The 13,299-nt window shown below is 36.5% G+C and overlaps 1 protein-coding gene across 4 annotated transcripts in view; it reads right to left on the bottom strand.

The window, feature by feature from the left end:
* Positions 1 to 2,922: 2,922 nt before the first annotated feature.
* Positions 2,923 to 13,299, bottom strand: part of igsf9bb (immunoglobulin superfamily, member 9Bb) — a 152,031-nt gene continuing 141,654 nt past the window's right edge. For all 4 annotated transcript variants that reach the window (XM_084941544.1, XM_084941546.1, XM_084941545.1 and 1 more), the window contains one exon: positions 2,923 to 13,143. In XM_084941544.1, the coding sequence (XP_084797670.1) occupies positions 12,929 to 13,143 (215 nt within the window). In that variant the 3' untranslated portion in view covers positions 2,923 to 12,928. The remainder of the gene's footprint in view (positions 13,144 to 13,299) is intronic.

The following is a 13,299-nucleotide window of genomic DNA, read 5'->3' as shown; positions in this document are numbered from 1 at the left end:
CCTCCCTATTTATCACGGCTTGGGACCAGCATTAGAATACACTGGCTTGTGGTGCCCCTATGGCTGGGCTTTCTAGATGCACAGTTAAAATGCTTACCTGTTATAATAATAATAATAATGGATTGGATTTATATAGCGCTTTGCAAGGCACCCAAAGCGCTTTACAATGCCACTATTCATTCACTCTCACATTCACACACTGGTGGAGGCAAGCTACGGTTGTAGCCACAGCTGCCCTGGGGCAGACTGACAGAAGCGAGGCTGCCATATCGCGCCATCGGCCCTCTGGCCAACACAAGTAGGTGTTCTCAAAGTAGGGGGGGACTGAGAGTCTTAAGAAACTGGGGTTTGTTCCGAAACAATCTGTGCGGATTTTAAACCAAATTAGAGGTTTTTTTGAACTGCCAAACTCCTCTGTGCAGGCACCAATATGTGATAACCATGCCTTTTTGCCTCCTTGGGATGATAAATCCTACTATGTTTGGAAGGAGAAGGGCTTAACCAAATTCAAAGATCTTTATATAGATGGAAAATTTGCATCATTTAATCAGCTTAAGCAAAAATTCAATTTGCCACATTCACATTTTTACCGTTTCCTACAAATCAGGCATTTTATGCAATCCAATATGAAGAATTACCAAGATGTTCCAAATGAACATAACCTTTTTAATCTGCTCCTGAGCCCTATTACTCCAAACATCTGATTTCTACAATTGTACATTTGTTTGATGACAGCATTGAAGTGCAGACTACGAGGATAAGAGACGCTTGGAGGGAGGAATTGGGTATAGAAATATCAGAATATCAAATGTTTATCAAAAATTCATTCCTGCTCTGTTAACAGCAAACATCAATTAATACAATTTAAAATTGTCCATCGGCTACATTACTCCAAGGTTTGGCTACACAAAATTTATTCTTCTACTTCCTCCATATGTGACAGATGTAAAATATCAGAGAGCACATTGGCTCACGCTTCCTGGCATTGCCCCTCACTGACCAATTTCTGGTCCAAAATATTTGATTGGTACTCTAAAGCTTATGGGATCTCCATCTCACCCAGTCCAGAAATTGCAGTTTTTGGCTGTGTACGTTCCAGAACTAACCCCGCGACTGTGCGGGTGCCAATTGATCTCAGAATGATGATTGCGAAAAGACTTATTTTAAAGGAATGGAAGTTCGCTGCTCCTCCCTCCTTCAGTGTCTGGCTCAATGACGTGTTATCAGTCATTCAATTGGAAAACGTTCGATATCTACAAACACCTGCAGCAAATGTTTTCTCAAAATCCTGGACTCCGTTTTGTAATCACCTTGAGAAAGCTCACATTATATGAACATGTACCATGGCACTGCAATTTCCCTGTTTATTACATATTCATGACATTTAATTCATTATGGATACTGGTAGTTTAGAATTTTAATGTTTTTTTTTTTCTTTTTTGTCTTTCTCTACTGATTATTATTATTGTGCTATTTCTTGTCCTATTATCTCAGTACTTGAGCTGTATTTGTTTGTTGATGGGTTTTTCTATGCTGGAAAAATTAAAATAAAATATTGAAAAAAAATGCTTACCTGTGCTGCTGTTTTTTTTTTTTTGTTGGTATTGTTGTTGTTTGTTTGTTTGTTTGTTTGTTTTTTACAAAGAAGAGAATATCAAGCTGTAGGGTTGCTGTTTCCTTAAGGATTGGGTTTCCATAACTGATCGGGTAGGGACAACATCCACCCAGGCAGTGTTTTCTAAGCAAGCAGACCAAAATTTAAAAAGTAGCTCTAATTTTCAATAATAGCAAAAACACTCTTATCAGCTAAGAACAGAAAACTGAGTACAGTATACGTTGTCCGCATCCTCACCAACAATTTAGTTGGGAACAAGAAGATGGGAAAAATGCTGACTGATGAGTTTGGATTTCTGCTGTGACATTCTGATGGGAAAGTCAGAATTTGATGTAGACAACATGAAATTATGAATCTATCCAGACTGTAGCTCAACCTGTTGCTGGTTGTGTAATTAAATAACACATCCTACCAACCATGTCCATCCTTTTAGGACCACTGTACATCACTGTTTTACTGGCTGCTTGCAGCAGGATTACGCACCATGGCACAAAGCTCAAATCAAATTGCTTTCTTGACTATGACAATGAGTTCACTGCACTCAGATGGGCTCCACAGTCACAAATCTGCAGAAACTGTGTAATGTCAGCTGTAATGCTGTCATGTCGAAGGCAGTTCTGAAGGCAAGAGGCTATAGTAGCACGTATAAGTGTAGTTACTCTAATGTTCCCTTTCAACTGTAATTGCTTTCCATTCCATTAATGTCACTGAAAACTGCCATGTTGCATGATCATCAGCGTAAAAGTAACGTATGCATTTTTAAGTAGTGTTTTACAAAGAAATCTGCAATTTATAGCCAAAATGTCAAAAATATTAACCTCCTAGGACCTGGAGTCCACATATGTGGACATCACATTTTGGGTTGTCTAGACCAAAATACTAAATTTTGCTCTACTAGGGCCTGATATCCACTTACAAGGACATTATACTGCCACTGTTCCATCAAAATTTAAAACGAATATCCTCATACGTGGCTCTCATTTTTCTTAGGAACAAAAATCAGGTAAAAAAAAAAAATCTGGGGATTCTTTGTTTTTACATTCATCGGGTCCCAATATGCCCAAATATCAAAGAGAAATTAAAAATGCATGCCATGGAAGAGTTCGGGTCTTAGGAGTTTAAAGCAGTATTTTCTCAAACTATGTCTGTTTATTTACAGAAATCTCAGCAGTTTCTGGAATTGCTTTCCTTTGATCATCACTCTAAGAATGAAGTTTACATTCATTTGGTTTGTAGTTTCATTTTCTTTTACATCAAATGCTGAGTACCATTTTACAAAAAAGGGGAAAAAAACAGCAACACAAAAGTCATGTTAGAAAATTTAAACATTTTAATAAATAAAAACTGATGTAATATACACCATTATGAATATACAACTACAACAAGCATACCAAGACATTTGAGATACAAAAAATTGACAGTTCAATTTAGATGCTTTAAAAGCTTCAATTTTTAGGAAGAGTGGGGAGGTGAGCAGTGATTACAATAGTCATACATTCCTGTTAGTGTTTGTGCCAACAAATATCAAAAAGCATCATGAGGACTGATTTCTCAGAGATGGGGAACATAAAAATGGATAAAATACACATTTGGACTAAAGATTTCCATGAAAAGACATTTTGAGGTACTGAGTTGTCTACTCCTGTAATTAACAATGAACACACTTATGTTTGTGTTGTTTTCCAGATGCACTGTAACTCAAAGCATTCCTTTATGTCACAGGAAGACTGAACAATTAAGAGAAGACAATGAGCACAGTTCTGTTTAAAAGAAATAAAACATTGTATTGCATTTTGTGATGAGAAAGAAAGAAAGTTTTCAAAAGGTTTCATGTGATATTTGAACTTAGTACACAATGAACCAAAGGAGTATGTGACTAGGTTGAAAAAGCATCTTTAGGAAACACTTTTTAGATGCTTTTTCTGGTCTTCAAACATAACGATGCTACAGGCTGCTCCTCTCATGGGGATTTTTGGGGTAACTTGAATTATACCCCATCGGTTTAACCTACCACCTAGCATTAAAGAGCACCTGCTGGGAGTTAGCATGATTCTTTGACCTTAAACAATGCCTCTCCAGGGATTTTAAATGATGTTGATGACTATTGAAAGTCACGGTGACCTTATTTGTTTACTCAGCACCAAACACAATGTGTGGATACAATTTGCAACCACAAATACAGAAAACTTTAAACAACTCTAAAGTCTCCACAAAAAAAAGAAAAAATCAGTTTAAAAAAATCATCATGATGTGTTTTTGAGTGAATTACCTATTAAATTTCCTTGCTTTCAAATTTGCCACTCCAAATGTTACTCCAATTGAATCTGTGTATTCCCTGAAACAACAGCAGTCAAAGAAAACCTCCTGGAACATATAAGAGAACCAGGACAAACGACTGGCCAGACAACAACCTACATTGCAGTACAGTACAGGATTGTGTAGCTACATTTTGTCTGAAGCAAGGAAATACCTAACTTAAAAAAAAAGCACCACAGATGTTTTTAAATAGCACCAGTTGTCAGAATGTATATGACGTGTTTCTTGTCCTTTTCTTTTTGGCAATGTACAGCAGTGAACTGAATGTCTGGAGTAACTTTTAGCAGCTGCTGCAATGCTCGACCTCCACTTGAGTGCGAAATCCAGGAGAATGTTCAGTAAGTTGCACATGCTTCAGTTTCCAACAAAAATCAAACATTTGGAGCCCCCCTTACATCAGTTCCAAAACAGCAGCACAAAGCACTGCTTCTGTTACACATATACTGAAATATACACATATACACTGTCAAATGTTATCAGTCTGCACAGTTTGTGAATTCCATAAATATAACCTACAATTAGATTTCTGTGCTCTAATGTGTGAAGATTGCAAGAGAGCACCGTACTGATTCTTTCATGCCAAAGTAGATTCATAAATGTTTAGCTGCAGTAGCCAAAAAGGTAAAAAAAAAAAAAGGTCTGATGATGTTAACCTAACACAGAGCAATACTCCTTTCCATAATGAACACATAAGCAGTGTGGGGTGTGGAAGGTGCAAAAACAATTCAACAGGTACATTTGCAAATGTACATTACTATAAAAACTAGCTCGCTGCAACCTTCTCTGAGATTCTCTGTGTAATAGACAATGAGATATACAGTACAGTGTGGTGCACCATTCTCTTTTGTTTTGTATACAATTAAACATACATCATTCTCTACTTTGTGTACAATTCTGCAGCGCTACAATATAAAGCAGTAGATGGATATAAAAATAATAGAATAGAATATAGACTTGTACATTCTTGAAAACAAGTACTGTCCCCAAATATAGATAGTCGTGTGTTATATATATATATGTGTGTATATATATATATAATCTGTCTCTATATTATTTTATTATTAAACTAATTTCTAGGATTTAGAACATTTCCATCACTCACGTATGTTATGGACACTGTTACATCATGTTATAATGTGTCACTAAGCATACCCTACTACAGTTCACACCCAGTCAATATAGTCGATGTGCATTGTAGTTTCTTCTACACGCACACACACACAACAATGATGTATGTGCATATATATATATATATATATATATATATATATGTATATATATATATATATGTAGTGTTGAGAGGGCGTGAGACAACGGATGCTAATTTCAGTTATTATTTACATGGTAGTAACAAACTTTTTTCTTAAACTGTGATCTGTTTTCTGCACTTTAGTTTGTAATGTAGTTTCATACATTACTCCAGGCTGAAGTAATACGTCTGCACATGTATTACTTGCAGCTGTCTGCTGCTGGCTTTTAAGTAGCTTTTGTTTGCATGTCTATTATTACTGTACATCCTTTCTTCAATCAAAGGATGCCTTTTTTTCAACAACAAACTGTACTCAAAAGTGTTTAACAAATATGACTATGTTAGTTATTTATGGGCTTGTAGTCCCCATAATGAATGTTTAAAAAGACTTTGCAGAGACGTGAGCTGTTTTTTCAGGGTAGTGATGTATGATGGATTTCATCACTGTAACAGTTTGCAGTTCACAGCTATGATGTTAAAGCAATATCAAAGCAACCTCTGTGATAATGACTGATGCCAGTGTTTACATATAAACTGCAAATTTGAGCTTATAAAAAATAATGAAAATGAGGAAAAATATGAGTCTGGGTGCATTTAGCAACTAAATGTATTTTGTAAGTAAACAAACATTTTTCCTTTAACATGTGCAGCATGTATTAGCACCAGGTATTCTTTCTCATTTAGCACATGGGGTAAAATCCTCTTTAGCATTTAAAAATGTGAACATCTTCAACAATATGATGACTGGTCACTGAAAGAGGTGCTCCTCAGTTCAGGGACTGAGTGATACAGTACTGAGATTTTCCTCAAAAAGTGTCTTTGAATGCGTGATTTAAAAAAATGTGAAATCTCTGCTTCAGTACCATCAACTGCAAATCATCATATTTGGCTCAAAATGTAGAGCAGTATAGCGAGCTGAGTAATACATGATTTCACAAAGACACACGAATCAAGCATGGGTTTTGTGTGTGTGTGTGTGTGTGTGTGTGTGTGTGTGTGTGTCCAAAGTACAGTTTGCGATCTACACGGAGGAAAAAAAGTGATGTAAATAATAAAAAATAAAAAAAATACATGGAATATCTCTAAAATAAGACAAATTGATATTTTGAATTTATTTTGTTAATCAAATTTCATCTCATTTTTGAGATATGTTACTGCCACATTCAGTGCAAAAATACACTACCAATCTTTCTTACATTACAAAATGTAATAGCACATTCGGTAATGTCTTTTTTCATTGCCAAACTATGAGTATTTTTCTCTTTAAAATATTTATTTCTGCATATATGTATTCTGGATGCAACAGTCAGGCAACTTTTACACCTTAAAATAACTGCTTCAGACTCTCATAACTGTCCTGGGAAAGTTGCATAATGCTTTATAACATAATGTAACACACTACCACCAATGGGTCTTCACCTAGCCAGAGGACAAAACTACCTTTGTATTCTCAATATGGAAACAATGGCAGCAGCAATGTGAAAGAACATGACATTTACAGAAGGGAAAAGAGAGAGAGTAAGAGACTGAAAAATAATAAATTTTGGAAAGTCTGAAAGGTTGCCAGGCAGATACTTAGCTCGCCTTCTTGCTGTTGGATTGATAAGTAATATTGGCTAATCTCTGATGTCTAGAGTTTTTACAATTACTTTGTAATAATTGTAGATTTATCTATGTTAGCAAAGCTGCGAACTAGCTAGTGTGTTTAGTAAAGGCAGAGGGTTAACTGTTAACATCTAGTTAACTATGATAACATTGGCTCTGACATTGTGGTTGCAGGTTTTAATCTTCCAGCTTGTCATGGAGAAACGGTGTATTACAACTGTAGGGATGGCCATGTGCAAAAATACAGATGGAAGTCTTTTTTTAATATATACCTCCACAGAGCTAACATGACTTAGTAACATGTAGGTAACATGGCCTAGCATGCACTTACAAAGACATACCGAGGTAGTACATCTACCTGTCCTAATTAGCAGGACATCTAGAAACAATTCTGAAGTCTTAAATCCTCTTGACTACTCAAACCCACAGCACATGTTTTTTCCTGCTGCACTCTCTGAGTTGCATTATTCACCAAAGTAAACAGCTTTTTACAGTTAGTTTGATTTTGATTGTTCAGCTAAAGATTTTAACTGTGGCTTCTATCTTAAAAGCAAGACCACTGTTGCAAATCCCAGTTTTTGTCAGCATCACTCAATCGTTTATAGACTATATCTTCCAATACACATTATTTACATGGACAAGTTAAGAGGCTAACAGTAATTTTTTGTCAAGATAGATGACCTTTCCCTTGGCCATTTTAAGATTTCTCAGCTATCCTCACTCACCTAAGTCTAATTAAAACCTTTGGTGATCAAACGATGCAAAGTCACACAGTTGTACAACTACAGTTGCTAAGCTAAAGAGCTGTTCTTGTGACTTTATCTACATGTATTTGAACAGGCAGCCTGTTGCACCTGTCACAGGGCAAGAGGCCGGCTACACCAATGACAGGTTGCTAATCTGTCACAGGTCTAACACAGACAGAGAGAACCCATGGAGACACGGGCACAACATGCAACCAACCTCTGCACAGAAAGGCCCCAGGGTGGATTCAAACACAAGACTAGATTCTTTGAGGTGACACTGCTAACTGCTGCACCAGTATGCCATTCCCTACTGATACCAGATACATTCAAATAAGTCTGGAAAGAGTGTTATTCAATACAAACACCAAAAATGCACTCAAAACAAATGCGTGTTCTACATGCAATCAGCGGATGAAAAGTGGGATGTAATTCTAAGTCTGAGACAACAGCGATGTCAGAGATGTGAGTCTGTATTAAACCTGCCCCATGCTGAATAAGTAGCTGTCATTGTTCCAACACAAGTTCTGGGTGGAAATCTGGTTGACTGGTAGGCGATGAGATGCAAAGTCAGTGAAACATGAGCTCGATATTCATCAAGTTCTCAGGCCACTATAGAAGTGATACAGAGGACTGAGTAGACCCTACTGTGTGTGCTTTGGGAGACTTGACTCTCAAACTGAAAAATATACACTGGCTATATCTACTTAAAGTGTATTTCCATATGGACATAAATTGGGAAAATATATCAATTGCTCTCATTCATGCATGCATATCGACAAATATTACTAAAATATGCAATTTCTGGTTTTACATTTTACAATATATAGACTAATTAATTTCAATATAGAAACCTCTGTATACATTAGCTCACTTAAAATTCTTTTCAGATGTGAAATAAATACAACATAGAACAATATGTTGACTATTTAGTTAATTATGAATTATTTCTAAAATACATATATTTGAAAGCTCACTTTGCTAAGAGATTTAAGTATACTGGTACAACATGTCAGTATAGTATGTACATTACAAGATGTCAATCACATTAACTCAGTTTTTGTTTTAAAGGTGCTTTTTTAAAATTACCCTCTGCAGAATCTAATTAAATATTTGACTCCTAGGGGACAGTATGCTGAAATGTTTATGGATGTATGCTGCTGATCTTTTAAACCCTGATATTTCGTTTTAGTCCTATCTGCAGTTCTTCAAGAGGTTTTCCTTCTGGAGGTCTCTGTCACTAATACTAATAACAATAAAGGGCTATTCTATTCTATTCTATTCTGAAGGTATTTTTAAGCAGCTGCCTGCTTAAATACAGGTTACAAATTGGTATTGCCCAGTACAGTCCATCCCTAGTTTAACTTCAGCAAATATCTTAAACACTGTAGATAAACATTTTTTAAATAAAGTCAAAGTGGCTGTTAATTCACATTCTCCTAATAGCATTAGTTAACTAATTAATGATCATTAATTAATAATGCTTAACTTAAAAAGCATTTAAACTAGAGCCCGACTGATATAGGATTTTTAAGGCAGTTATTGATATTTGTTTAAGAGTTTTAAAATTTCAATAAATCAGCCGACTGTTTTCTTTTTTCAGACATATGAAATGTAAACAGATTTTCCAAACATTTGTCATATGTAGTTAATTATGAGTCCTTACTGAGATAATATGACAGATTAAAAATAATCTGTTATACAGTCACAATAAGTCACAGATTACAGATTTACGCTCTGTCTGACTTTGCTCGGATCAGCTGGTTGTTAACTTATTATTTGTGACATTTCAAAGTTGTGAAGCAAACAGGAAAGTTGCAGGATGCCCTCTGTTGGATAAACTAAGTGCCTTTAAATCCTTGATATAAACTCTTTAAAGGAAGCTGCAAGACTATTCTAAAATCTATTCCATTATTTTAAAAGCCAATTTTAGTCAATCACAAATTTATTTTACTCCTAATTCATTTGTTTCTTCTTAGAACTGTAAATATAATTGTAATAATCTATATCAAATTTTGAGGATATTATAGCTATTTTTTATGCATTCATCTTGGGTCTTCATCCACTGTGTTACATGCAATCAGTTTCAGTCCTCTCTGTTTTAGCCTACAAACTGCCACAGCACCATATTTCCTCCCCTCACCGAGAGAGCCTACAGCAACACACACACACCAAGGTCTGCTGAAATGAAATAAACTGTGGTGTATTTAACAGGCACAAAGCAAATTAAACCTTTGAATTGTTGTCAAAATACAGCTTTTCAAATCTTGCAATGCCTCAGACAGGGGCTTCATGGAAGAAGACTTCCCTGTTCTTCTTTCAACAGGATTCTGAAACCAATCACCACTCACACCAAAAGCCTGCTCACATTTTGGAAATGGAAGTGGTATTTGCAATCATTTATGGATGCATCACTCATGGTTTCCCCAGCATCTCACGAGCTTCTGTTTGCCATCGCTACTACATCACCTCTGAGGAGATAGCTATTTAGCCTTAAGTTGGTGCCTTAAGGGGCATCCAGACGTGTAGCAACTAGCAGCGATGTGGCAACCAGTGACCACAGAAAACCAGTAACATTCAGCAAGCGGAGGATACCAGTGATTGACTGAAGGCATGCTAAACTCATTAGAAGGTTACCTAAGTCTGGAATGACCGCTGGCAACTTACTACCAGGATATAAAAAGAATATGTGACATGCAGATGAGTCCCTGTGTGTGGGCCCCCTTTATAAAGAATATAAAAAACAACATTCAGGATTTCCACTTTTGTTGACCTTGTCCCTAAACGCAGCACAGAATTTACAGATTGGAGTGGGTCTTGTTAACAAAATGTTACCAGTAATTTCTATAGGAGGTGTGAAGCCAAGTTATTCTGACTAAAACTCTTATTATTGGGTTTTGGAAGTGGAAAATGTGGTTAAAGTTGTATGAATTAACATAGTTATTTCCACAATAAGTGCATTATCCGGAGCTTCTCTACTTTTTTCTTTTTTGTATAACCTCTGTCAAGTCAGGACTCTTCTGTTATATGTTTTCTTTTATTTTAGCTTGTTTATTCATGTATTACAAACGCACTCAGAAGATTTAGTTACAGCAGCCGTTTTATTAGATAGATATAAATGAAAAAAAGAATCACATCTATTCCAGAATTGCTCCTGCATTACAGAAGGCCCATCTAAAATTGCTCTTTATGAAAGCATTTATTGTGGAAATATCTTATACAAGCAAGTAAATGTAGTCACTGAAAAAATGTCTGATTTTAGAAGACTGCTGGGATTAGCAGCTCAAAATCACAAGAAATAAAGAAATAAATAGATTATCAACCTCCATTGTTCTCATATTGCAACATGTCACCACGACACCTACAAGTGAATACACCTTCTATTGATAAAAATCCACACACGACAAAAGCTTGATTGGGTTTTTTGTTGTTGTTTTAACGTACACACCCCTCATCTGCGGATTCCATAATGTAACAAGAAGCAGCATGTGTACTGTGTAATATAGCTGAGTTTCTGATGTTATGGCACTTTTGTTACTCATCCAATCATTAAAAAAATGAACCGTGTAGCTGTGTAGCATCCAGCACATCCATCACATGTCAAACACACTTCTCAATCTGTGGAATCAATATTTGAACCAATCTGTGAAAATACAGCAAAAACATTTGGCTCACTGTGTGTGACCTTCAGTGCCACACAGCGTTTTCTTGGAGCATAGATGGAGTCTCAACAAATGACAAGCACATAAATAGAAACCGGACAAAAGAAGCAGATATAAAAAACACAAATAAAAAACAAACATTAAATAAAGTTTGACACAAATGAAACAGGCAAAGATTAAGGCCAAATAAAGCCAGTGTTTTATGCCCTCCTAAATAAATATGAAGCAAAATTGTAAGTATACACACACACACACACACACACACGTGTATGTATATATATATATATATATATGTATCTGAAATGGCACAAAATCCCTAAAATTGTTTCTTTCTGTTCACTGAATTGTTTTTGGCATAAATTTCAGAAGTGGATTTGCAGCCCTCTAAGCTAACTAAAGTAGAAGAAGTGAAATGTAAAGGAAGAGACAGGACGTGGACAAGATTTTGCTCCAGTGCAAACCGTTCTGAGATGTAAAAAGCTGGAATTAAAATTAAAATTCAAAATAATTGGAGCAACTGTATAACTTCATAAGAAACTAAATAGAAATCACAATATTTTTGGTTATTAAAAAGCCACATTTGAGGGTGCCAGATTTTTTGTAATATTATGTGGAATGAAGACAAGACCTGTTTGGTTCCCATCTGTCAGTGAAAAACTACACAGAGTGAAGATTAGGCCGAGTACAGTAAAGCTAAAGGTAATGTTTCTGTTTCCTTTCACCACAAGCCCTTTTCCTGCTCATTCAGCACAGAGCAGAAAAAAGCTGATGAGTAAAGATGTGAATCTTTCTTGAACAGATAAACTATGTGTTCAGTGTTTGCACAGTTGGAAACAAATATAAAAACAGGTACATAAAAAAAGCAACAATAATGAAAAGATGAGTAAAAAGGCTAGTTTGTTGTCCTGGCTGATCCAGGTGGTTGTGTGGTCTCGTGTCCTGTGCTCTGAGGTATACTTGGTAGGAAGTGAGAACACCCATATTTGTGAGGCGAGTTTCTCGGCAGATAAGAGATGCTGCTGGCGGAGAGAGGTTCTTATAGGAGGTGCTGTAAACGGAGACCCGCAGGATGGGGAGAGAGGATTGGCTCAGCACAAGAAACAGGACCCGAGGCTGGAGGGAATGTTAAAATTAAGAATACGAAGACTGGAGTAGGAAAATAAGTCGTTACGAAAATCAGCAAAATGGTTGGCTGTATTTATTCTAGTTAATGATTTTGCACTGGAGTAAAATTTTGGACAAATGTGTCAGTTATCACTTAAATCTTTAGAGGTCTAAACATTTTTTTAAATGCTTAACTTGATGTAAGAACAGAAGATTGCTGTGCCTTTGGGTCTCCAACGCAGGACGTCAAATAATCCAAAATTTGGGGGAGGAAATGCCTCAAAACCACAATTCCAATCAAAGATGGCATTAATCTGATTTTTTTTTAAAAAACAAAAAAAAACATATGTGTGGCTTCTGATAATAATTCTCTTAATCTGCTTTTTTTGAAGAAATTGAGACTTGTCAAGGTTAATTCATGAACACAGCAGAATGCTTACTAATGCAAACTAAACTGACCAAGGGGTGCAGCTGTAGAATAAACCAAATCTGAATGCTGAAATTTTGTGCCACTCCCCTTTGTGGGTAATAAACTGCGACAATTCTAGTGACAGTATTCTTTTTTCTTTCAGCTGAGACGTAGCTAGTGCAGTATCATTTTGGAAAGGGGAGCTGTATTGCACAGCTGTGACTTTCAGAGGAGGGTGGCATGGTCTAGGTCTGTGTTGTCCATGCTAGCCAAAATAGCTTTCTGGTCCTCCCGAATTGGACGACGGTAAAGCAGAGCAGAAAAGCGAATATATGGGTCATGGAGAATGGGCCGTTTCTTCTTTTTGCGGAGGTAGAGAGCTTCTTCGGGCTGGAGTACCTGAGAGGTGTAGGCCTGCTGGGTCTGAGAGGTGGAGACACCTGGAGGCAAAGAGACGAACAGGCAGGTCATAGCCACCAGAACTCAAGGTGGAAATGCTGTTCCGACACTTTCCCTGAAATGATGCTTTGCTTCTGGGCAGGAGTAGATCAACTCCATGAAGTACCCACAAGTCCAGTTTTTCTGTAATACAGTAT

The sequence above is a fragment of the Perissodus microlepis genome, chromosome 10 (genome assembly GCF_051167445.1).
Source record: "Perissodus microlepis isolate ML-2025 ecotype Zambia chromosome 10, ASM5116744v1, whole genome shotgun sequence".
Taxonomy (NCBI): Eukaryota; Metazoa; Chordata; class Actinopteri; order Cichliformes; family Cichlidae; genus Perissodus; species Perissodus microlepis.
Note: the sequence above shows the minus strand (reverse complement) of the source record. Positions and strands in the feature narration are given on the sequence as shown.